The sequence below is a fragment of the Ictidomys tridecemlineatus genome, chromosome 4, assembly GCF_052094955.1.
Source record: "Ictidomys tridecemlineatus isolate mIctTri1 chromosome 4, mIctTri1.hap1, whole genome shotgun sequence".
In the NCBI taxonomy this organism is placed as follows: domain Eukaryota; kingdom Metazoa; phylum Chordata; class Mammalia; order Rodentia; family Sciuridae; genus Ictidomys; species Ictidomys tridecemlineatus.
Window position 1 is genome coordinate 52,067,677 of NC_135480.1, and position 27,341 is coordinate 52,095,017.

Here is a 27,341-nt window from a genome sequence, read left to right on the forward strand (position 1 = left end):
GGATCCAGAATTTATATATACAGTCATCTGCTCAGACCTCTTATTTCATCCTGTAAGGTTCTAGTTCATCCTTTGGTTATTTTATGTGAACAACCTAGCTTAGGCCTTATTACTTCAATTATTATAATAGTCTCTTAGTTGTTTCATTTTTTTCCTTCTTCTCTTTCAGTATTTATCTCATTGTTTCATTCCTCTCTTTCTGTAATTACTACCACAAGAATCTTCCTGAAACGATGCTTCCACATTCCTTTACTGTTCATAATATCACAGATTATTTTACCAATTCTGGACTCACCTGCTTGATTTTTAAGATCTTCCTTAGTGTGTACCAGCTTTATTTCTCAGTGCTATTCAAGTTGATCTCCACTATGACTGTCAATAACTGTATTTTCCTTTTTCTTTGAAGATGTCATTAGATGATCATGATCTTTCAAAGTCTGCATAGTGAGTAGCTAAGGCATCTAAGTTCTTTAATGGCTTGGGATAATGTGATGGCCATATTCTCTGCTAAGCTTTACTTTAATAGTTTTCAACTGATGTGGTTGGTTTTGGAAGAAAGAAGTGAGTAGGTTAGAACAGACAAATGAGTCTTTTCTGTGATTAATAGTCAATTTGTTGAATAATTGGAGATGAACTAATTAACAAGGTCATGGATTGAGCTTTCATATCTGCTTCATTTCAAGTTTGTTCCCCTTTCTTGCATGATTTTTTTACATACAGAAGAATAGTGGTTTCAGAGTGGCCCAGCAGGTTGTGACTCACTCAGAGAAATGCCAGCAAAAGAAAGGGTCATAGGATAGTTTGGTTCTTCCTTATGAAAAAATATGCAAGTTGCTAAAAGAAGTTCTTTTACTCATCCTTCTAGGGTACATGTTCCCCAGTTGCCAGAGATAGCCACATTACTTTGTCTGGTTCTGTGTAGTAATTAACTTAAGAGAACAAGTTATTTTGGAAGATTCAGGCAGTAGATAGTAACTCAGACAGTTCTCTGTTAATTTTTTTTGTGGTTCCTGAGTTCCTTTTTTAGAGAGTCACAGAAGGTATTCCCTACAGAAACAAATCTGGGTCCAAAGGATAATGCTAGACAGTAGTTTCCAAAGGTAGGCAAGTAGAACATCATGTTTTACTACTGTCTTTTATATAGAAGTCATGGAGTTGAATGAACCCCTTCCTACTTCTGGCAAGTTTCAGTTGCTCTGTAAATTAACTTATATAGTTGTCATTTGTTGCATTTGAGTACTGACCATGACATCTGCCTTTGATTTTCCTAGTATTGCAGGAAGTGTAGCTGAGAGCTATGATACAGAGAGCGGGTTTGAAGATTCAGAGAACAATGATATTGCCAACTCTGTTGTACGGTTCATTACTCGATTTATTGACAAGGTTTGTACAGAAAGTGGAGTTACTCAGGATCACATCAAGAGCCTTCATTGCATGATACCAGGTAATCACTTTGCAAATATTAAAAATTAAGAATATTGGAGATAATTGAATTCAGGATATTACCTGTAATACCTGTCTACAAGTAATTTGGCCATGTTATTTATCTTCTGGTTTTTTAATATCTTTAAATTGTGATAACATATATATGAAACATAAAATTTGCACTCTTAACCATTTTTTTAATTTTTTTTTAGTTGTAGATGAACACAATGCCTTTATTTTGTTTATTTATTTTTATGTGGTACTGAGGATTGAATCCAGTGCCTCACACATGCTAGGCAAATGCTCTACCGCTGAGCCACAGCCCCAGCCTCTTAACCATTTTTAACTATATAATCCAGTGGCATTAATTGTGTTCACAATGTTGTGAAACTATCACCACGATTTCCAAACCTTTTTCATTACCCCAAGTAGACACGACAATAAACAACAACTTTCTGTTTCCCCACTCCCCAGTCCTCTGTAATATCTAATTTACTTTCTATCTCCATGAATTTGTCAATTCTAGATATCTTCTATAAGTGGAATCATACAATATTTCAACCTTTGTGTCTGGCTTATTTCATTTATTTAATGAATTTTGTTCATTTAACATTTTCAAGATTTTTGCATATATCAGAACTTCCATCCCCTTTTAATGGCTACATGATATTCCGTTTATGAATTTGCCAAATTTGTTTACCCATGAATATTCACATACAAGTATAGATACTTGTTTTCAATTCTTTGGAGTATCCACTTTAGAATAGAATTGTGGGGTCACATGGTAGTTCTGTTTAACTTTTGAGGAACCACCAAACTTTGATTAGTTTTAAATTCGAAAATAGCTTTGATTGGTCTTTATTCCACTTGTGCGCTCTTTCATTTTGAATATTCTGACTCATCCTAGGAATTGTAGCTATGCATATTGAGACCCTAGAAGCAGTGCATCGGGAAAGTAGAAGACTTCCACCTATACAGAAGGTAATTATTCCAGACTACATGCCTTCAGAGTGTAGCATCTCTTCTCAAAATCTGCAGCAATAGTTGTGTTCCATAAATTACCTTCTCCAAACCTCTTACAAATGCAATTCTGATGATACATTAACTCTCAGAGGAGTTTGTCATGTAGAACCTTATAAAAAGGATAAAGTCGGAATAGTATCCTTTCTTGGATTCAACAAAAGAACACTAGTAACCTCTTTTGAATCTTTGTAAAGGCACAGAATTATGAATAATCCTAACTTCCAAACCCAACCCAAGATTTTATGCCCTGCCTACTTCTCCCCTACCCGCCTCCCTCCAAAAAAAAAAAAGAATTTAAGCAATTATCATAAAAGCAGTCAGTTCCCAAGTCTGGCTGTACATCACAAGCAGCTTGGAAGTCTATTAAAAATTCAGAGTCCTGAACTCAACTCAGCCTCCAGGAATCAGAGTACCCTGGGACATGGCCTGGAAATCTGTATTTTAACAAGCTTCCCAGATGATTATTTTGCAATTAGCTTGATACTAGTCTGAGGACTAGGGTTCAGGACCCTCTTGCCTATGAAACAGAACTATTAAAAATAAATTCAAAGAGAGAGCAGAAGACACATAGGAAAAATAATTGTATCAGAAAATTCAGACACAATACTCATTAATAGTTACATTTACATTTATATTTAGCTTTAAGCCTCCTAGAGCCAGCAAAAAAGCATAGTGTTTGTTTTATATAGTTTTTATCACTTAGTAAAATATAAATGTATTAGACATTTAGGAGAGATTTTTTTTTTCTGTGTTCTGATCTCTTCAGAGGAATGGAACATGTAATTACTCATAAAAAGGGTACTGAATCCAAATTTCTCAAGCCGTATAAATGTTTATTATTTGGCCAAGAATAGGTCTTTTTTAAAACATCCGTGTGTGTGTGTGTATGTATTATTTTTTAAGTTGTAGATGAACACAATAACTTTATTTTATGTGGTGCTGAGGACAGAATCCAGTTCCTCAAATGTGCAAGGCAAGTGCTCTACCACTAAGCCACAACCCCAGCCCCTAAAACATCCATTTTTTAAGTATTTGTTAAGTAATAATGTTCTTCGTATAAAATTTAAATGTGAAAAAAGCATACATTGTTCAAAGTGAAAGTCCCCCAGTCCTCCCTATCCTATTCCTACCTCCACCATTAACCATTAACTACCACCTTTAACAAGTTGGTTCATATTCTTATTTTTTTCTTTTCAAAAATGGGATTATAATATGCCACTGATTTGTAGCTTGCTTTTCTTAGTGTTACAGGGACTAGGAATGTAAATAAGTTGGTTGAGTGCTTGCCTAGAACATGCAAGACTCTAAGTTTATTCCCCAGCACTACAAAAAACAAAAATAATGTATGTATTCTGGTCATCTTTATTTTAATACATAGAGATCTCTGTCATTTCTGTCAAGTAGAAAAATGATCCATTGAATGGATCTGTCAAACATGTGACTTATTTCCCAGTGATTTTACTGTGAACAAGCAATGCTGGAAAGACTTGACAATTGGATACAGAAACTTAACTTCTGCCTCTTCCCAAATCTGTTTTCTCATTTGGCTACCTAGGAAATCTGGTTCAAAGTTTTTAGGTCTATACATAAAAATATAACCTTGGTCTAAGTGTTAGAAAACCCTAAGATTTGTGTTTAAAATACTTTCACTGTTTTTAGCCCAAGATTCTTAGACCTGCTCTACTGCCAGGAGAAGAAATTGTTTGTGAAGGTCTTAGAGTTCTGCTGGATCCTGATGGCAGAGAAGAAGCTACTGGAGGTCTTCTTGGAGGCCCTCAGCTCCTGCCAGCAGAAGGAGCCTTGTTCCTCACCACATACAGAATTCTCTTCAGAGGGACGCCCCATGACCAGCTAGGTATGACTATTGTCAGATCATGTTTTTGTTCATTTGTGTGGTGTTAGGGATTGAATCCAGGGCTTTGCACATGTTAGACAACACTCTACCACTGAGCTACATCCCCAGCCTGCTATCAGAACATGGATGTCTATGTGGCACAGTAGGTTTTCATTCTGTGCAGTGATTGCTGATCATTTCAAATCCAGAATAAGATTTTGGCCATACAGGTATTTTGGGAGGATGCTTTTGTCTGTCATAGTTAATGATAATTTAGGTAATAAATTTTTATTTGAAAAATAAAGGGTATCTTCTAACCAGTAAATCAAGAGTTCATTTGCTGAGGCAATTATAATTGTATGTGGTGAGTATTATGACCTAGAAATATTTACAGTATCTAGATTCTTAATGTGTACACTGCTGATTGGCCCCAGCTTTTTGACTCCTATGGTCAACTATAAAGCTGTGATCGTTTTTGTGGAAAGATGAGCTAAACAACATAGGATGGTCTGGTACTCTCTAATCCACTTTAGTCTTATCCCATTTCAGTTACTCTTGCTTCCCTCTTAGCAGAAAACTTCTCTTCTACTCACGAAACTCTCATAATGTCTATTTCTATTTTCTACTACTCTATATAGCCTTTTCTATTAGAAAGGAATAGGAAGATCTCTCCATAATTAATCTACATTATCTTCTTTAAAATCACTGTAGTCTCTACATAAAATTTCTTATTAATTGGAAAAATGCCTAAGGTTTAGGGCAAAACTTTTAAACTCAAAGTGAGAAAGCTCAGGTCTGGATTGCTTTTGACTAATCTTGATAGCTTAAGTCAGTAACCTAACCTCTCTTGACTTCATTTTTCTCTTTTATAAAATTAGAGAATTGGGGGCTGGGGTGGTGGCTCAGTGGTAGAGCACTTGCCTGGCACGTGTGAGGCCCTGGGTTCAATCCTCAGCATTGCATATAAATAGATAGATAGATAGATAGATAGATAGATAGATAGATAGATAGATAGATAGGTAGGTAGGTAGGTAGGTAGATAAATGTCCATTGACAACTAAAATATATATATTTTAAAAATTAGTGAATTGACTTTTATTGATAATAATTTGGTGGTTCTCAACCTTAGCTGTTTATTTGAAAAAAAAAATTACCAATTTCTAAGACTGGGGATGTAGTACTTGCTCAACATGTGTGAATCCCTGAGTTAAATCCCTAGCATCCCCCCCCAAAAAAAAAAATATATATATATACACATACATATATGTGTGTGTGTGTGTATGTGTGTGTGTGTATATATATATATTTGTAGGCCCAACCCTCCAACAATTAAAGAGTAGAAATGGAGAGATTGGTATTTCTTCTGTTAGTTTTTGTTGTTCTTGTTGTTATTGTTTTGGGGTTTTTGTTTGTTTGTTTGTTTGTTTTGTAGTTCTAGAGATTGAACCATGGTCCTTTACCACTCAGCTATATTCCCATACCTTTTTATTTCTTTGGTTTTGAGTCAGAGTCTTGCTAAGTTGCTAAGGCCAGCCTAAAACTTCGAATTGTCCTGAGTAGATAGGATTATAGGCATGTGCCACCACCTGGAATATCTATGTATTTCTTAGTCCTCACAAGTGATTGTGATAAATATTGAGGACTGAGAACCCTTTTGTGTTAAATGGCCACTAAAATTTCTTCTTTATCTGAAATTATTCATTCAGTAGCATTTGATGAGCATGTACTACATATGTACTGTGTATTTTGTTGCAATGAAATTCAGACATAAAAAACGTTGAGTCATTAAAATCTTAATCACCCCTTTAAAGGCTCTGCCTTTATATACAGTCACATTCTGAAGTACTCAGAGTGTCAGAAAATGAATTTTGGAAATACACAGTTCAATTGTATTACTGATTTATCCAACAATACTATAAGAGAGAGTCATTCCTTATTTTACCTCTGAAATGTACCCTTCTTTAAATCTTTACAGTTGCATTATTCCTAAGCTGGATAGAATCAAGATGGTTTAGTATATTGATCATAAAAGATTATTTACCACATAATAAGCAAAAAGCTCATAAGGTTCAAAAAAGATAAGTCTATAGGAATAGTTGTGCTTATTTTGAAAAAGTGAAAAATAAAGCAAAATTTCTTAGCCCTGTTGGCATGTTGCTGTTCATAAATTACATTTAAATGAAAACATATTTTTTTATATATTTTTACTAGTTAATTGATGGACTTTTATTTCATTAATTTATATATGGTGCTGAGAATTGAACCCAGTGCCTCATGAATTCTAGGCAAGCGCTCTACCACTGAGCCACAACCCCAGCCCACAAACATTTTTTAAAAGAAACTAAATATTGAGTACAGATTGAGTATCCTATGTTTAACCTTTGAGTATAAGCTTCATATAAAAGGATAATCAAAGTTTTTCATTTTAAGGATTGACAGATCCAGGAAATGAGAAATTCTGATGATGATAATAAGTTTATGCTTATAAACCCAGAAGTATGGCACACATCTATAATCCCAGTCACTGAGGAAACTGAGGCAGGAAGACTGCAAGTTAAATACCCTATCGCAAAATTTAAAAAGGTCTGGGGATGCAGCTTAGTGGTAAAGTGTACCTAGGGTCAATGCCTAGCGGTAGGGGTTGGGGCCAGGGCAGTGGAGGACATTCAGGTTTTTAAGTCAAATAAACCTAGTTTAAATCTTATCCCTTCTTTCTTTCTATCTATGAGACCTTATTCATTATTCAGTACTGTTCTTAAAACGTTACCTATTCCTGTTCCACTGCTTATAATGCCCTCCTTCTTCCCCTCTACAAATCCAAATTCTACTCTCTATTCAAAGCTCACTTTCACTTCCACTTCTTACAAGAATCATTCTCTGTTTATCTAGCATTCAAAAATCATCTCCTTTTCTGAAATATTTCAATCCTTGAATAGTCGATTCCCTCAAACCTAGGAGTTAATCACACATTATTATATTCTGCATGTGACTTTCCTCCTTTAGGGAAGTAGAAGCTGTCCAAAGAGAATTTGTGAGTGCTACTTCTTTTCTAGGCCCTCATCTTCATAACCTAATAGTTGATATTTTCCTATATTTGCTATAATATTTAAACTCCTAAAACTCTTAGGCTTAAGTCTAATCTATCTTCCAAAGACATATATTCATAATATAGCAGCCTTTGCCACATATTGAAACTTTAAAACCTGTTCTATTTTACTTTATCCTTACAATAAATATCTTGGATGTCTTTTCAATAATTACAGATATTTAAAACTAACTTATCTTGTGTAACACATAGTACATGGGGGAGATAGAAAGAATGAGCGCAGACAGGTTATGAAGGTTTTCCTCATTCTGGGAAAGGTATATGTCTCAGGAGTGAATTACCATGCAATAAAATTTAGTGATATTCTCAAATCATGTCATTTTCTCTTACTGCATTTCTGTACATTGTGCTCTGCAGAGACTCTAGACATGAACTATAAAGTGCTATTGCTGAGTCTGTGTCCTATCATCCTACAGTTGGTGAACAAACAGTTGTACGGAGCTTTCCCATTGCCTCTATCACTAAGGAGAAGAAGATAACAATGCAGAACCAGCTACAGCAGAACATGCAAGAAGGACTACAGATTACATCAGCATCTTTTCAGGTATAGTTCATACTCCTTGTCTGAAATGCTTGGAACAAGATGTGTTTCAGATTCTGAAAGGTTTTAGATTTGAGGATATTGGCATGGCCTTTACCAATTGAGCATCCCTAATTCAAAAATATAAAATCTAAATCATTCTGAAATTGAAAACTTTTTGAGCATTGAAGTTTCAAATTTTGGAGTGGTTCAATTTCTTATTTATGGTTTAGTTATGCTCAACCTATATTAAGAAAAGAAACCATTTTTCTAGTATTTAAAAATTTTTTCTGAGTGGGCATGTTGGCACATGCTTGAAATCCCAGCAGCTCAGGAGGCTGAAGCAGGAGAATAGCAAGTTCAAAGCCAGCTTCAGCAACTAAGCAAGGCCCTAAGCAACTTAGCAGACCCTGTCTCAAAATTTTAAAAAGGGCTATGGATGTGGTCAGTGGTTTAAATGCCCCTGGGCTCAATCCCTGGTACAAATATATATATATCAGCCTAGTGATATTGTAGCTACTTTCTGTGGTCGTGGAGTCAGAATGTCTGGGAAAGTAATCTTCAGATGACTAAACTCATGAATAGTTTCATCCTTCAATTCATGAGTCCCTGGCCAGCCTAGATTATCAACAGATTATCAAATTTTAGTGTTCTTTGAAACTCAGACACATGAGGGCTCTTTTTCTCTGACAAGTTATATCTTAATTCTTTAGATAAAAATCAATTCCTCTAGCATCTGTTTCAGAAAGAAATGCCCTATGACTGGCTCTTCTATGGAAGAGGTAAAACTCTTGAGAAGTATAACTTGGGCTAATGTACTGTTGGTACTAACTGTGTAATCCCTGATAAAGCAAGGGTTTTTTCCAGGGGACTCTGAACATACCAAAACATAGAACTACTGATACAAACCAATTCCTAGAAGAAGCAATCTTTTCTTAGTTTTTCTTTTTTTTTCAAAGTTCACAATCTATATATCTTTTGTTTTTCCTGTTCTTCCTGCCTTGTCTCTGACTACGCAGATTTCCAATGATTCCAATTCTTACCTCATTTCTTCTAGACAAGGAACCCTCCCCCATACCCTCTATGCTCATCTCATGAACTGTGAAGCTGTTGATATTGAGACTCCAGACCTTCTTACATCGTCAAGAGTACTGACTATCCCAGCTGCCAAAGAACACTATACTCAAATAATGCCTGTCTATTCTGGTTAAGATTATAGTCAAACTGATTTTTTTCCCCTAGATTTGATGTATCCCTAGGTACAAAGGGACATTATTAGGTCAAATTCCCTATCTAGAACCAGCAGTTAAAAAATAAAAAGGACATGCTTGCTACTTCAGACATTACAAGTTTATTCCTCATCCCATGGTAGAAAAGATAGTCTTAAAGAAACCCAACTTCAAAACTCTAATTTTCCTTGCCAGTTAACCATACATGACAAGGTAACTTTTCTGGGCCTTTTTTCACTTTCAAAATTAAAAGCCTGTATTGTACATTATCAAGAGTTCCTACAATCTCCAAAGTCTTGCCATTTAGTTTTGTTATTTTTTTTCTGTATGTTTTGTTTGTTTTGTTTTAGTAATTTGGGGGGATAGTTGTCTGGAAATAGTGCTTCTGATATGTTTAATCTCTTTTGTCTCTAGTTGATTAAAGTAGCATTTGATGAAGAAGTCAGTCCGGAAGTAGTAGAGATCTTTAAGAAACAACTAATGAAGTTCCGTTATCCTCAGTCCATCTTTAGCACCTTTGCTTTCGCTGCTGGACAAACTACCCCACAAATAATTTTACCCAAACAGAAGGAAAAGAACACTTCCTTTCGGTAAGAAGAAAGATTGGCCTCTTAATTTCAACCCTCCGTAATTGATTGTCAGAGGAAGTATTTTATGTCCAGGAGTAAAATGATTGCTCTTTTTAATTTCTGTCAAGACCATTGGGCCAAGCTCAAGAAACTATGGAACAACAGCATACCTGATATGGGTAACAGGTTTGAAAATCTTAAAAACTATAAGAGGCTTTGACATCCATTGCTCATGATGCATTTTTATGACATGAAATTCTGTTTTCTCTTTTTTTCATATTAATCTTTAACTGCCTTTGAACAGCAGCCCTTACATCTTTTATTAATATCCAGACTGAGTGGACAGTTTTGTTTTTTGATCTAGAAACAGGAGTTTTTATTTTTCTTTTTTCTTCTTTTTTTTTGTAACTTTATTTTGAATAATTTCAAACTTACAGAAAATTGACAACAGTAGTTCAAAGAATACTTTACCCAGATTAACCAGTGGTTTATATTTTCATTATATTCATTCTGTATGTGTGTGTGTGTGTGTGTGTGTGTGTGTGTGTGTGTTGTACATTCATAAAATCACTTCAGGTGTAACTTAATGGGTGGTGGTAGTGGTAGTTTGGGGGTTTTTGTGTTTTGTTTTGATACTGGGGATTGAATCCAGGGGTTATTTACCACTGAGCTATATACCCAGTCCCTTTTTATTTTGAAACAGGGGTTTGCTAAATTTCTAAAACTGGCCTCAATCTTGTAATCCTCTTGCCTCAACCTCCTGAGTCACTGAGATTATAGGCATATACCATAGTGCCCAGCTTAAGGATATTTTTTGAAAAATTTTTCCCAGCTAGGGTGACAACCTTTTTATTTTTTCATACTAAAGGCAATTCTTAAAATTTTTAAATTGCTGTATCTTTCTTACAGCTGATAAAACAGCTACATACCTATGATTCATACATATTATATATTATATACACACTCAATAGGTATGTATTTATAACACATTATATATAAATTTTTTAACCTCTATGTTAACATACAAAATGCCCTTTATCCTTGAACATCAATATACATTTTCTAAGAGAAAAAAATCATTATCTCAACCAAAAAATTTGTCCAGGTGCAGTGACGCATACCTTTAATCACAGCAACTCAGGAGGTTGCAGTAGAAGGATCATAAATTTGGGGCCAGACTCAGCAACTTAGAGACCCTTCTTAAAATAAAAAATGAAAAGAGCTGGGGATGTAGCTCAATGGTAGAGTGCCTCTAGGTTCAATCCCCTGCACTGTCCAAAAAACAAAAAAGGAAAGAAATGTAATTAATATAAAACTTTTACCTAACACACAGTCTGTATCCAAGAGTGTAATGACTCTTCTTTATTGCTATTTTGTTTGTTTGTTTGTTTTTGTTTTCTGATTCAGAATCCAATCTAGGATCAAGCATTGCATTTAATTGTCATATGAATCCTTATTTTCTGACAAAAATTTTTAGAAATCAATATTGAAATTTTCATCAGTTTTAACTCTTAGAAAATAACAATTGATTTAAAATTCCCTACCGTTAGTGATAAAATACAGAACCTGATTTTTTACTTCACTCACCATTAATAACCTAGAATATGGGCATCTGCTGGCACAAATTACATATTAGAATGAGCTTTGCAGGCTTTTTGCCTGAAAGTTAAGTAGATTGGAGATATGGAAGATTTGAGGTTCCCAGCAGTATGTCATTTTCCCAAATGCTATAACTAGCCACCAGTATTACATATTACCTGGTAAGTGAAGGGGACCATAGATAGCATGAACAGTTTCCTAAGGATTTATAACAGTAAGTAAAGCATTTTATCTCAGCACTGCAGGGTCACACAAAACAATCCTGCCTGTGATCTTTGTTATCCTAGCCCTCAGTGGAAGAAGCAATGCTTGGCATAGTATTTTAGAAATGCTATACAGGGGCTGGAGTTGTAACTCAGTGGAAGAGTGCTTGCCTAGCACATGTGAGGCACTGGGTTCAATTCTCAGCACCACATATAAATAAATAAAATATAGATCCATCAACAACTAAAAAATATTTTAAAAAAAGAAATACTATACAAACTCAGAAATATGTGCATGTGTGTGTGTGTGTGTGTGTGTGTGTGTATGAGTTTCAGAAATATGTAACTGTATCAAGCCTGTTGTACCAGCTCAAAAGATATATAACAATTTAAAATTTTAAGAATTGAGCCAAGCATGGTGGCACATGCCTGTAATCCCAGCAACTCAGGAGGCTGAGGCAGGAAGATCTCAAATTCAAAGCCAGCTTCAGCAACTTAGCAAGGCCCTAAGCAATTCTAAATAAAATACAAAAAAGGGCTGGAGATGTAGCTCAGTGGTTGAGTGCCCCTGAGTTCAATCCCTGGTACACCCCCCCAAAAAAAATTGCCTGTGTGTATGAAACAAAAGCTCTAGCTGGAAAAAAAAATTCAGAAATACTATTGAGTTTAGGTTATACCTGAAAAAAATTGCAATACTGGTATTTTATGATTCCCAGCAGTTATCCTAAGCATGTTTCATGTTTCATAATCTCCAGGTTTGCACTGCAGGTAACTAAAATGGTATGGTAAATCTATTTGACAATAAAAGAATCCTTATCATTTTCACAGAACGACAAGAAAATTCAAAAAAAGAATTCTTTATCAGAGAAGAACATAATCAAGAACAGTCTTACTTAAAATTTTCTTCTCTATCTGATTAATGAGGAAATTGCTTCTTTAGTTAATTCACTAGAGTATAAATACTCTGGATTTTCTATCAGCAAGAAAGGGAAAGCTATTTGATTAAATAAAATATTTTTAGGTCCAAATAACTTACATCTTAGTTTCCCTCTAATTAAAGCTGATTCTGAAAAGAATATTCAAGTGTCTGTTTCTTTCTTTTCTCCTCTCAAAAGGGGAGCATTCTTATATCTTATAAAGCCTACAGCTAATTTGAGGTAGGATATCACATGTACACACTTAAAGCATTTAGGAGATAAGTCATGGAGACAATCATGCTGAGTGAAGTAAGTAAATCCCAAAAAACCAAAGGTTGAATATTTTCGCTGGTATTTGGAAGCTAACCCACAATGGGTGGGGAGCAAGGCAAAGTTCAGTAGGGGAATGTAGGGAAGGAGGGGGATAGGAAAAAGAAAGATAGTGGAATGAATCTAACATAATTTTTCTATTACATATATGAATATACCACAGTGAATCTCACTATCATGTACATCCATAAGAATGGGGTCCTAATTAGAAGAAGATATATTTCATGCTTATATAATTACATCCAAATAGATTCTTCTGTCATTTATAATTAAAAATAACCAATCTTTAAAAAAAAAAAAAAAGGAAAAGAAGCCCAAAGTGCTGCCAACTGTAATTGTCATATGACCTCAAAAAATGTCTTAATTGGCAGAGAAGGGGTCAGGTTGGCTTTCCAAGTAGGGAGACTTCTGCAAGCATAATTTTGTGGGACTTTGGTGGTATGGAGAATCAGAATGGGTTCAGGCTATACTTAACCAAAATGGCTACCCCAGGGAGTTTAGATTTAGGTGATAAGCAGTTTTTTGCCTAAGTGTCCTCCTGATGACAGTGGAGTCTTATATGAAGTTTGTCTACTGCCACATCTAAAGAAGGAGAAGCTTAACAAAAGTATGTATAATACAGTAGACTGTACGTATGGCTGTGGGAACAGAAAAGAAAAAATTTGAGCTATGTAGGTGTCAAAACTATAAGTATACCTTTATATTAAATTGACATTCTCCTTGATTTTATTACTTGTAGCACTTTCTCAAAAACAATTGTGAAAGGTGCCAAAAGGGCAGGGAAAATGACAATTGGGCGGCAGTATTTATTGAAGAGGAGGACAGGAACAATTGTAGAAGAGAGAGTAAATCGTCCTGGATGGAATGAAGAAGATGATGTATCTGGTATGTTAAGAACCATTTTTCATGATATAGTTTTTTTATTCTTATTTGAATAAGAAACGACAATGTAGTTGCACTTAACCTTTTTAATTTTTAATTAATTTTTTATTTGTTTTAACTAGTTATACATGACAGTTGAATGCACTTATATACTTTGATATATCATACATACATGGGATATAATTTCTCATTTTTCTGGGTATACATGTTGTATAATCATATTGGTCATACAGTCACATATATACATAAAGTAATAATGTCTGTTTCATTCTACTGTCTTTTTTATCCTCACATCCCCTGCCTTCCCCTTCTTTCACTTCCCTCTACCTAATCTAACATTATTCTTTTTTTTGTCTTTATACATGTACTTTGTTTTTTGTTGTTGTTGTTGTTTTGTATTACAGTTCTTTTTTTCCCCTTATACCATCTCTTTTCTTTATTGATTTTATTATTTTTTTTAAATATACAACAACAGTGGAATGCATTACAATTCTTATTACACATATAGACCACAATTTTTCGTATCTCTGTATATAAAGTATGTTCACGCCAATTTATGGCATTATATATGTACTTTTTTTCATTACAATTCTTAAAAAAACATTTATACCACAATTTTTGTATCTCTGTTTGTATATAAAGTATGTTGACACCCAATTCAAGTCTTCATACGTGTACTTTGTATAATGATCTCCATCACATTCCACCATCCTTGCTAATCCCCTGCCCACTCCCTTTCCCTTCCACCCCTCTGCCCTATCTAGAATTTATCTATTCCTCCCATGCTTTCCCACCCTACCTCACTATGAGTCAACCTCCTTATATCAGAAAAAAACATTCAGCATTTGTTTTTTTAGCATTATATTCTCCAACACCATCCATTTATCTGCAAATGCCATGATTTTGTTCTTTTTTAATGCTGAGTAAAATTCCATTGTGTGTATATGCCACTTTTTTTTTTTTTGATCCATTCATCCACTGAAGGACATCTAGGTTGGCACCACAATTTAGCTATTGTGAATTGTGCAGCTATAAATATTGATGTGGCTATGTCCCTGTAGTATGCTGTTTTTAAGTCCTTTGGGTATCATCTGAGGAGAAGAATAGCCAGATCAAATGGTGGTTCTATACCCAGTTTTTCAAGGAATCTCCATACTGCTTTCCAAATTGGCTGCACCAATTTGCAGTCCCACCAGCAATGTATGAGTGTGCCTTTTTCCCAACAGCCTCGCCAACACTTATTGTTGTTTGTCTTCATAAAAGCTGCCATTCTGACTGGAGTGAGATGATATCTTAGAGTGGTTTTGATTTGCATTTCTCTGATTGCTAGAGATGATGAGCATTTTTTTATACATTTGTTGATTGATTGTATATCCTCTTCTGAGAAGTGTCTGTTCAGGTCCTTGGCCCATTTGTTGATTGGGTCATTTATTTTTTGGTGCTTAGCTTTTTGAGTTCTTTATATACCCTAAAGATGAGTGCTCTATCTGATGTGTGAGGGATAAAGATTTGCTCCCAGGATGTAGACTCTCTGTTCACCTCACAGATTGTTTCTTTTGCTGAGAAGACACTTTTTAGTTAGATTCCATCACATTTGTTGATTCTTGGTTTTAATTCTTGTACTATAGGAGTCTTATTAAGGAAGTTGGGGCCTAATCCCACATGATGAAGATTAGGGCCTACTTTTTCTTCTATTAGATGCAGATTCTCTGGTTTAATTCCTAGGTCCTTGATCCATTTTGAGTTAAGTTTTGTGTATGGCGAAAGATAGGGGTTTAATTTCATTTTGTTGCATATGGATTTCCAGTTTTCCCAGTACCCTTTATTGAAGATGCTAACTTTTCTCCAGTGTGTGTTTTTGGCACCTTTGTCTAATATAAGATAATTGTAATTTTGTGGGTTAGTTTCTGTGTCCTCTGTTCTATACCATTGGTCTACTAGCCTGTTTTGGTGCCAATACCATGCTGTTTTTGTTACTGTTGCTCTGTAGTATAGTTTAAGATCTGGTATAGCAATACCACCTGTTTCACTCTTCCTACTAAGGATTGCTTTAGCTATTCTGGGTCTCTTATTTTTCCAGATGAATTTCATGATTGCTTTTTCTATTTCTATGAAGAATGCCACTGGGATTTTGATCGGAATTGCATTAAATCTGTATAGTACTTTTGGTAGTGTGGTCATTTTGATAATATTTATTCTGCCTATCCAAGAGCAAGGTAGATCTTTCCATCTTCTAAGGTCTTCTTTGATTTCTCTTTTAGGGTTCTATAGTTTTCATTGTAAAAATCTTTCACCTCTTTCATTAAGTTGATTCCCAAATATCTTTTTTTTTTTTTTGAGGTTATTGTGAATGGGGTAGTTTTCCTCATTTACTTTTCAGAGGATTTGTCACTGATATACAGAAATGCCTTTGATTTATGGGTGTTGATTTTATATCCTGCCACTTTGCTGAATTCATTTACTAGTTCTAGAAGTTTTCTGGTGGAGTTTTTTGGGTCTTTTAGATATAGAATCACATCATCAGCAAATAGTGCTAATTTAAGTTCTTCTTTTCCTATACTCACCCCTTTGATTTCTTTTGTCTGTCTAATTGCTCTGGCCAGTGTTTCAAGAACTATGTTGAATAGAAGTGGTGAAAGAGGGCGTCCTTGTCTTGTTCCAGTTTTTAGAGGGAATGCCTTCAATTTTTCTCCATATAAAATGATGTTGGCCTGAGACTTAGCATAGATAGCCTTTCTGATGTTGAGATATGTTTCTGTCATCCTTAGTTTTTCTAGTGTTTTTAATATAAAGAGATGCTGTATTTTGTCAAATGCTTTTTCTGTGTCTATTGAGATGATCATATGGTTCTTATCTTTAAGTCTATTGGTGTGATGATTTCTGTATGTTGACCCAACTTGCATCCCTAGGATGAATCCCACTTGATCATGGTGCACAATCTTTTTGATATGTTTTTGTATTCGATTTTCCAGAATTTTATTGAGAATTTTTGCATCTATATTCATTAGAGATGATGGTCTGAAGTTTTCTTTCTTTGATGTGTCTTTGCCTGGTTTTGGGATCAGGATGATATTGGCCTCATAGAATGAGTTTGGAATTACTGCCTTTTTTTCTATTTCCAGAAGTAAATTGAAGAGTATTGGTATTAGTTCTTCTTTAAAGGCCGTGTAGAAATCGGCTGTGTATCCATCCAGTCCTGGGCTTTTCTTGATTGGTAAGCTTCTGATGGCTTCTTCTATTTCCTCACTTGATATTGGTCTGTTTAAATTGTGTATGTCTTCCTGACTCAATCTGGGCAAATCATATGACTTAAGAAATTTGTCGATGCTTTCAAAATCTTCTATTTTATTGGAGTATAAGTTTTCAAAATAATTTCTAATGATCCTCTGTATTTCTGTAGTGTCTGTTGTGATATTACCTTTTTCATCATGTATGCTGGTAATTTGAGTTCTCGCTCTCCTTTGTTAACATGTCTAAGGGTCTGTCAATTTTATTTATTTTTTAAAAGAACCAACTTTTTGTTTTGTCAATTTTTTCAATTGTTTCTTTTGTTTTGATTTCATTGATTTCAGCTCTAATTTTAATTATTTCTTGCCTTCTACTGCTTTTGCTGCTAGTTTGTTCTTTTTCTAGGGCTTTGAGATGTAGTGTGAGGTCATTTATTTGTTGACTTTTTCTTCTTTTAAGGAATGAACCCCATGCAACAAATTTACCTCTTAGTACTGCTTTCATAGTGTCCCAGAGTTTTTATATGTTGTGTCTATGTTCTTATTTACCTCTAGGAATTTTTTTAATCTCTTCCTTGATGTCTTCTGTAACCCATTTTTCATTCAGTAGCATATTGTTTAGTCTCCAGGTGATGGAGAAATTTTTATTTTTTATTTTGTCATTGATTTCTAATTTCATTCCATTATGATCTGATAAAATGCATAGTAGTATATCTACTTTTTTGTATTTGCTAAGAGTTGCTTTGTGGCATAGTATATGGTCTATTTTAGAGAAGGAGCCATGTGCTGCTGAGAAAAATGTGTATCCGCTTGATGAAGGTTGAAATATTCTATATATGTCAGTTAAGTAAGTTATTGATTATGTTATTGAGTTCTATTGTTTCTTTATTCAACTTTTGTTTGGAACATCTATCCAGTGGTGAGAGAGGTGTGTTAACATCACCCAAGATTATTGTGTTATGGTCAATTTGACTCTTGAACTTGAGAAGAGTTTGTTTGATGAACATAGCTGCACCATTGTTTGGAGCAAATATATTAATGATTGTTGTGTCTTGTTGGTGTATGGTTACCTTGAGCAGTACGTAATGTCCATCTTCATCCCTTTTGATTGACCTTGGCTTTAAGTCTACTTTATTTGATATGAGTATGGAAACTCCTACTTGCTTTCACAGTCCATGTGAGTGGTATGATTTTTCCCAGCCTTTCACCTTCAGTCTGTATATGTCTTTTCCTTTCAGATAAGTCTCCTGGAGGCAGCATATTGTTGGGTCTATTTTTTAATCAATCTGCTAGCCTATGTCTTTTGATTGGTGAGTTTAAGCCATTAACATTTAGAGTTATTATTGAGACATGGTTTGTATTTCCAGCCATATTTATTTTTGTTATTTTACTTGAATTGGTTTTCCTCTTTGATTAGTTTTTCCTTTAGTGTCCTACCTTCCTTTGCTGATTTTCATTGCTGTTTTTCATTTCCTCTTCATGAAATATTTTGCCAAGGATGTTTTGTAGTTCCAGTTTTCTAGCTATATAGTTTTCTTTTAACTTGTTTATCATGGAAGGTTTTTATTTCATCTTCAAATCTAAAGCTTAATTTTGCTGGATACAAGATTCTTTTGGTTGGCACCCATTATCTTTCAGAACTTGATATATATATGTTGTTCCAGGATCTTTTAGCTTTAAGGATCTGTGTTGAAAAATCTGCCGTTATCCTAGTTGATTTTCCCTTATATGTAATTTGATTCCTTTTTCTTGTGGCTTTTTTGTTTCTCTCTCCTTATTCTTCATGTTGAGCATTTTCATTATAATGTGCCTTGGTGTGGGTCTGTTGTGATTTTGTACATTCGGAGTCATGTAGACTTCTTGAATTTGGATTTCCAATTCATTCTTCATGTTTGGAAAGTTTTCTGATATTATTTCATTGAATAGTTTGTTCATTCCTTTGGTTTGGATCTCTGTGCCTTCCTCTATCTAAATAACTCTTAAATTTGGTCTTTTTATGTTATCCCATATTTCTTGAATGTTCTGCTCGTGGTTTCTTATCATTTTCACTGTGTGGGTCTATGTTCTTTTCAAGATTATTTACTTGATCTTCATTGTCTGATGTCCTATCTTCTAAGTGGTCTTCTCTGTGATACATTTCATTTTTAATTTGGTTTATTATTTCTTTCATTTCAAGGATTTCTGTTTGGGTTTTTTTGTATAACCTCTATCTCCCTGTTGAGGTGATTTTTTACATCTTGGATTTGTTTATGTAGCTCATTGTTAAAGTGATCTTTGACTGCCTGTGTTTGTTCTCTTATGTCTTCTTTGAGATCCCAAAACATTTTAACCATGTATATTTTGAAATCTTTCTCTGTCATTTTTTTCTGCAATAGCTTCCAATTCTTCTAATAATGTGTTGTCTTGATTTGTTTGTGGTACTTTCTTCCCTTGTCTTTTCATGTTGCTCATGTGTCTTCCTTTCCAGCTCTGTGGATCTGGTGTGTTATTGTTTTTACCCTATAGATTTGTAGTGCTCTTATAGGGTTCCAAGATTTCTCCTTTGTGGGAAAGGACAATGTTAACAGACCAATATCAACAATACTTAACCTGCTCAAATGGCGATCCGATCTGATAGCCATGCCCACCACAAAATGGCGAGGAAGGTTTTCCAAAATGGAGTTGGTCTGCTTCCACTGCCGGGTTGTCTGGTGATGTAGGGGGAGCTGGGCCATGACCTTGTGCTGTGGGTAGGTAGCAGCCCAGTGACCGGTGTGGGAATGGCGCACAGTCTGGAGTTCTGCAGAGGTTCTGATAGGTGTTTCTGCTTAGCTGCTCGTGAGCTGTGCATGAGCTAGAACTGTGGGCTTTGGGTCCGGAGTCTGGAGACGAGTTACTTGAGCTCAGAGGCTCTGATTTCTGCGCGGGTAGTCGCAGCCCTGGTGATTTCTGCAAAAATCCACTGGCCCCTGGAGATCCAGTCTTGGAACTGCCCCCACCTAATATGGCCAGAATGATGAGCCAAGATGGCAGCCGTCTGCTTTCAGCACTGGGGTGTCTGGTGAGGTTGGGGGAGCTGGGTGATGGCGTTGTACTGTGGGTAGGTAGCAGGTGAGTGACCTGCATGGGAGCAGAGCGAAGTCTTGGCAATCTGCAGATGTGTTGATAGGTGATTCTGCTAAGGCGATGGTTGAGTCTTGCATGAACTGGAACTTCGGGCTTTGGGTCCTGCTCGAATACTGAGGCCCCAGAGTCCTGCGCGGAGTCACAACGTGATTTCTGCAGAGAGTAGCTGTATAGGGGTCCTCTAACATTCTCAGAGATGCAGTATTCCGAGTAGGTGAGATCTGGATCACAGAGCAACACAGAATGCTGCCTCCCTCAGGTCCGCCATCTTGAAACTCGTGCACTTAACCTTTGATGTACAAAAATCTAGATCTTATGAGAAGACTGAAAATACCAAGTTATCAGAACTGAAAAAATTATAATCATTTTCCTCATATTCTGTTGTTTAGATAATATTTTATTAAATTATACTTCTTTACTAAATTTATACATTGACATTTTCATGTGGGTCTTATAAAAAGGAGTTAGAAGGAAACTCCACTGCATAGAAAATTTGGGTACAAGGTACTCCACTGTACTTTATTCTAACATAATAAGAATAAGGAAGTAAAGATATTGAATATTCAAAGTTAAAGATTGGGCTTTTGATAAAAATATTTGTGAGTCCTCTTAATCAAAAGGGAGACCTAAGATGAAGGAATTCTTAGGTGATAATAAAAAATATCTGCTAAATATTTAAAAGAATTCACAGGCTGGGGCTGGGACTAAGTGGTAGAGCGCTTGCGCACATGCGAGGCCCTGGGTTTGATCCTCAGCACCACATATAAATAAAAATTTAAAAATAAAATAGATAAAAAATATTTTTAAAAAATATAGTTGAGGTAGTCAATATAATACTTAGTTGGGAAAACCGAAGAAAGCCAGTAGCCAAATATCATATTGACTGATTTTTTTTCCTATGTAACCCAATATCTATATACTATGGAATTAATACTACAAAGAATCTGATCTAATGTGGGAGGGATGTCATTATATGATTTTCCTATCAAAATTTTAGATCCACTTAGTGATTATACAATAACTACTACCTGTAACAGTAACGACAACATTTTAAAAGAAACCTTGTCTTTAGGGAGAGCTCTGGCTAAAAGGTCTCCATTTCAATTTACTGGGATAAAGAACTTATGAGGTTTTGTGTGTCTGAATGCATGCCTTCCGTATATGAGAAGGTGTGCTTACGTTCTTCCTGTGGGAGCAATGTAAAGATCCATCATTTCGTTACTGAAGTGACCATTTGATGGAACCCTGGCCTTCTCACAGTAATATGTAAATCCATAAAAAATTACTGTTGCCCATCCTGATGACTTTTCTAATTCAAAGATTTTATGATTTTATGGAACAAAAAACATTCTGTTAACTGGGCATAATGGTTTTGCACCTATAGTCCCAAACATTGAGGAGACCAAGACAGGAGGATGGTTCAGCCCAGGAGTTCAAGGTCAACATAAGCAATATAGTAAGACCCTGTCTCAAAAAACAAACAAATAAACAAATAAGTATTATTCTATGATAATGATTCCATGAAAAAAACAAATTATGTAATGCTCTTTGCTCCTCTGAAAATTAAAGGCCAACATAAAATTAGCACTTGATTATCTTCCATTGCAAAGTTCACAGATTGAAACACAAAGTCTTATTTTTGCAGGGGTAGCTGTTGGTTTTCATCTTTTTTTCTTTTTAATTTTAATGGAAGAAAGCCATCTCTTTTCTTTACACACTAGTACTTTGAGTATATTTCCATAACCTTCAATAGTTTTATTTGACATTTCTCCCTTTAAAAACAAACAGAAAAATAAAGTAGGATAGTTATTAACATGGATTTTTATCTTTTTTTTTCTTTCTTTCTTTCTTTTTTTTTTTTTTTAGAACATACAGTATCAGTTCGGAATATCTTTTGTTTTTAATCCTCCCTTAACATACTTGATTATTGAGTAAATTCTTTCACATCTAAAATCGTAAAGAGGTCTGTAACCATGATTGCAAAACTGTGAGGGAGTTTTTCATGTACACCACATCATACAACAAAATAAAAAAAATATTTTCAGAAAAGAAGTATAACTTCTTTATACCACTCTAAGGGGGAAAAAAGGTTCTTCCCTCTAGTGAGCTTCTGCTTACTCTAGAAATTTCTAATAAAATTTATGCTCTGAAAAGTAAACTGAAACCCAAATGATGAATTTAGGTAATGATCTTTCCTACTAAAGATAAACTTACTGGCATGACAGTTAACTTCTGACAACATTTGGGTATTTTTATAGTCATATATAGAAATCACTGCAGTTTGGCATTAATGAGAAGATTGATTAAAAATAGAAAAATATTGGCAATTAATTCATAATTATTATTTTTAGAAATTACTTAAATGCTATTATTCCTCTGACATTTTCTAGTTAACTGAATTACTACTATTAGTTTCCTTACTGTACACTGCTATTTTAATTCATGTTTATTTATAATTCCTCATAGAAGTTACATGGTTTAATTTATTTATTTATTTATTTTTCTTATGCCAAACTTTTGTGACACCATTTTCTTTAGAATAGGCTATTCCAAGGTCACTTTGGAAAACAACAATAACCACAATAACAAACAGGAAGATGAGGCATGAGGACTCGTTCCTGGCCTCCTGTGGCTTAGAAACAACTGAACTTGTCTGTTTCAGGTTCATTTTGCCACATCAACAGTCCCCATGTTCAAGGGCTTCAGCAGAAGAGATGTCACCAGGGCATCTTCCCGTCCACCCACTCACTTTCATGCCATCTTCCGTGCCATTGTTTCTCCCCCTGTGGGTGACTTCCCTGTGCAATCCATGTCACACTTCTATCTCTTCCCCATTCTAATTTTTCTTGCTTCTTTGTTTGCAGATTTTCTTGTCAAAGTCTTTTTTTTTTTATTGTTGGTCATTCAAAACATTACATCTTTCTTGATATATCATATTTCACAGTTTGATTCAAAAGGGTTATGAACTCCCATTTTTACCCCGTATACAGATTGCTGAATCACATCAGTTACATCAATTACATTTCCATTGATTTACATATTGCCATTCTAGTGTCTGATGAATTCTGCTCTCTATCCTATCCTCTACTATCGGTTTAATTTATGATATACATAATACCTAAGCTCTAATGTAAAGATTCTTTTCAAAACTAAGTTTTGAATCCTAGCTGAGTGCAGTGGCAGCAATTTGGGAGGCTGAGGCAGGAGGATTGTGAGTTCAAAGCTGGCCTCAGCAACTTAGTGAGGCCCTAAGCAACTCAGTGAGACCCTGTCTCAAAATAAAATACAAAAAAAGGCTGAAGATGTGGCTCAGTTAAGCACCACTGGTTCAATCCCAAGTACAAAAAAAAATTAATAATAAATTTAGAATTTTTTAATTTGAGTTAATTATTTCTTAAAACCCTGTTGTTGCCATTATAGTTTCAGATGATAGTGAACTCCCGACAAGTACCTTGAAGGCTTCGGAGAAGTCTACAATGGAACAGTTGGTGGAAAAAGCTTGTTTCAGAGACTATCAGCGTTTAGGTTTGGGAACCATAAGTGGCAGCTCCTCCCGATCAAAACCGGAGTATTTCCGAATCACTGCCTCCAACAGGATGTATTCACTGTGCCGGAGGTAAGTATCAGTGGGCTCCAAAAAGAAACCTTTCCTTTCTTCCTGTTTGAGTCATCAATGGGCTGTTTACATCTGTAATCCAGAGATAAATAAAAGTGCCAGAAAAGAGATATAAATATTTTAGAGATACTTTTTATGCAGAATGAAAAAGCATATCATTGGTATTCTTAAAATACGTGTATCACCAAAAAGTGCTGTACTAGGTCAGACAGTGAAAGACAAAGTGTTTATCTCCTCTGTGGATATCCTTTATGTCTCTCTTCCCAGTTTGGTTTTTTTCTAGCATACACAAAGATAACATGAAGCAAGGGACTGGGGTTGTGGCTCAGTGGTAGAGCACTTGCCTAGCACGTGTGAGGCACTGGGTTTGATTCTCAGCACCACTTGTAAATAAATAAATAAAATAAAGGTCCATCAAAAACTAATAAAAATATTTTTTTAAAAAAATATAACATGAAGAAAGAAAAGGATGTGCTCAGACACATGAGCAAAGTAAAGTGAAGTCTGCTACAAGCCTAGGATCCCAAAACCTTTTCTGTAAAAGGACAGATAAAATAATTTCAGGTTTTGAACTATAAAGTCTCTTATTGCAGCCCCTTAGCTCTGTGACAGAAGCGACATTAAAGAATGAGTGGATATGACTGGCTTTGGCCCACAGTCTGTAATTTGCTAACCCAGGTGTAGGCACAGCTTTTGTATGCTGTCTAATTAGAATATTTATTAAATTATATTAATAATATAAATGAACACATTTTTTTCTATTTTTGTTGCCTCTTGCTGCTTTTCAAATGTTAGGCTCTGTTTCATTCTTTACTATATGTAAATATATATTTTCTAAAACTATATTCCACCATTCTACAAGTTCAGTCACTTTCATCTACTGATAAGTCATTTTCTTTTATGTATGTATATATTCCTGCTTGGATTAAATAGCTTCAAAGCCACTTTGTAAATTTTAAGCCTTGTACATATTTTAGAAAATTGTCTTCGTGTTACTATTAGTTTCAGCCCTGCTGCTCCAAAAGAACTATAGGTATGTCATTTTAAATGGCAACTTAAATGTACAAATACCAGTATGACAATTGAGAAACTAATTGAGAATATAATTTGAGATTATGGACACAAAAAACATTTTGCATGAAGTACTAAAAAGGTCGGACTAAATATGCAGCAATTTTTCTGAGATTCTTATTTCTCTTTGTAGATAGGTATTAGTAGTGTTGTCGGGATGTGATGTCCTGATGATTGGAAAGCTTGCTATCAGGATTATGCTCACCAGTGAGAAAATAGATTTTATTTATTATTTTAGTCTGTCAGAAGCAAAGTAAAATCTTAATAGACAATTTATTAGAAGACCTGTTATAAAAACATTTTTGGTAGTGTAAAATATATATCTATCAAATTGTTAGAATGAAATAGAATAACAAATAAATCATAAGAATGCATGAAAGGAAAGAAAAGGAAACATAGGACAAACAGAATACATGTAGTAAGATGGTGAATTTATATCAATAATTGTAAATATTTAAATATTTCAATATTTACATTAAAGAAACATAAAACCTTTAATAAAAGCTGTTATCATACAAACATCAAAGTATAAAGCTTTACTTTAAAGTATAAAGCATTTCTAGGAATAAAGAAGATTTAACAAAAGATTCATTTCACACACAGAAATTCATTAAGACTAAGAAGAGTTTATTTCTTTACAGAAATACAGAATTGGCTTAACATTGAAAGTAAGCCTCAGAAAGATCAGTAGAGTAGAGGGAAGGGAGCAATGGGTGGGGTGAGAGGAGAGGAAGGAGTGGTGCTGAGGACTAAATTAGAACAAGATACTTTCCATGCTTTTATAATTATGTAAAAATGAATTCTACTGTCATATCTAACTAAAAATAACCAATGAATAAAAAGAAAGTGAGCCTGGAGGCGTGACTCAATAGTAGAGTGGTTGCCTGCCATGCACAAGGGCCTGGGTTTCTCCCTAGCAAGAAAAGTCAAGGGAGAAGGAGATAAAGAGGCAAATCAGTCAGTGTATCTGACTGTGTTTGGTACTTTAACAAAATTAAAAAGAAAAAATATGTAATAAGGTTTTATATTTAGGAAAACATTTTATAAGATGTAATATACACTTATGATTTTTTTAAAAGAACTGAGTAAAATCAGACATAAAGGGATAGCTCCTTAATCTGTCTTATAAACCTTATAGCAAAACTTACTTAATGGTAAAAAGCTTTTCCTCTGAGATCAGATGACAAGGATGCTCTCTATCACCACTTCTATTCAGTGTTGCATTTGAGGTCCTGGGGAGTGAAAAAAGAACTAGAAAAATAAATGATAAAAGGTTAAAGGTTGAAGAGAAAAAATAAAGTTGTCATTAATCACAGGAGATCCGAATGTACATGTAGAAAATCTGAAGGAATCTACAGGTAAAGTAGGTTACTGGTATAAAGTCATTCTAGTAGTCATGTATGTATCCAAACCAAACCATTGAAAAATGAAATTTTAAGATGATGCTATTTGATATTTTAATGATGCTATTTACTGACACTATTTACAGTTGCACTAAGAAGCATCAAATACTTAGGAATAAATCCATTGAAAGATGTGCAACACCTCTATATGGAACACTCACAATAATATTGAGGATCATTACAGCTCTAAATAAATAGATATTTCATGTTTTAGATTCAAATATTCAATATTTTCATAATTGTAAGTTCTCCTAAAATTGGTCTATAGATCCAATGAAATCACAACTAGAATCCTAGCAAAAGGTTTTTGGAAATTGAAAAGGTGTTTCTAAGAGTTATGTAAGAATGCAGAAAGCCAGGAGTAGTAAGGATAGCCTTACAGTATAGTACTACAGTATATCAAGACTTTTTGTAAAGCTTCAGTAATTAAGATAGCACAGATAGCACAAGGATGGACAAACAGACCAGTGGAACAAAAGAAAGAATATAGCAACAGCCCAAGATTTGTCTTGGTTTAGGGTAAAAGTTGCACTTAAGAGCAGTGAATGGAAAGTTGTCAATATATGGTGCTGGAGATATAGATATAGATATGGATTAATCTTTATCCCAAGCTTATAATGTAAACAAAATCAATCCCCATTAACCTGTAGATCTGCATATAAAAAATTAAAAGTTGCTGGCTGGGTGCAGTGGCACACACCAGTAATCCTAGAGGCTCAGGAGGTTGAGGCAAAAGTATTGCAAGTTCAAAGCCAGCCTCAGCAATTTAGCTAGTCCCTAAGCAGCTTAGCAAGACTGTCTCAAAATAAAAAGGGCTGGGGATATGTCTCAGTGGTTAAGTGCCCCTGAGTTCAATCCCTGGTATAAAAAAAAAATTAAAATTAAATTAAAAAGTCCTAAAAGATAGAAGAATATCTTTATGACCTTGAGGTATAGAAAGATGCCTTAGGACAGGAAAAGCATTATCCATATAGAATTGATAAATTAAGGAGTGTTGTACACTAGATTAAAAGGTGATTCTAAGAATAAGAATTCTAAGAATAAAAGGCAATAAAAATGTCAGGAGACTTGAACAAACACAAAAGAGAATATTTTGGTAGTAAAAAAATAGTATCTGAAAAGACACTCAACTTACTAATCTTCAGATAACTAAAAATTAATATCCCAGTGAGATAACTATATAAACCTGCCAAAATGGCCAAAATTTAAGACTGACAATACACAGTGCTAGTAAAGATGTTGAGCAATTAGACTCTCACTTGTTACTGTTGGGACTGTAAAT

General features: G+C 34.7%; 1 protein-coding gene across 7 annotated transcripts in view; it reads left to right on the top strand.

Moving 5' to 3' along the window:
* The window catches only part of Sbf2 (SET binding factor 2), a 401,965-nt gene that overhangs the window by 322,326 nt on the left and 52,298 nt on the right, over positions 1-27,341 (top strand). For all 7 annotated transcript variants that reach the window (XM_078046492.1, XM_078046499.1, XM_078046494.1 and 4 more), the window contains 7 exons: positions 1,272-1,444; positions 2,333-2,406; positions 4,108-4,303; positions 7,805-7,932; positions 9,552-9,727; positions 13,495-13,640; positions 23,390-23,585. In XM_078046492.1, coding sequence (XP_077902618.1) covers positions 1,272-1,444; positions 2,333-2,406; positions 4,108-4,303; positions 7,805-7,932; positions 9,552-9,727; positions 13,495-13,640; positions 23,390-23,585 — 1,089 coding nt within the window. The remainder of the gene's footprint in view (positions 1-1,271; positions 1,445-2,332; positions 2,407-4,107; positions 4,304-7,804; positions 7,933-9,551; positions 9,728-13,494; positions 13,641-23,389; positions 23,586-27,341) is intronic.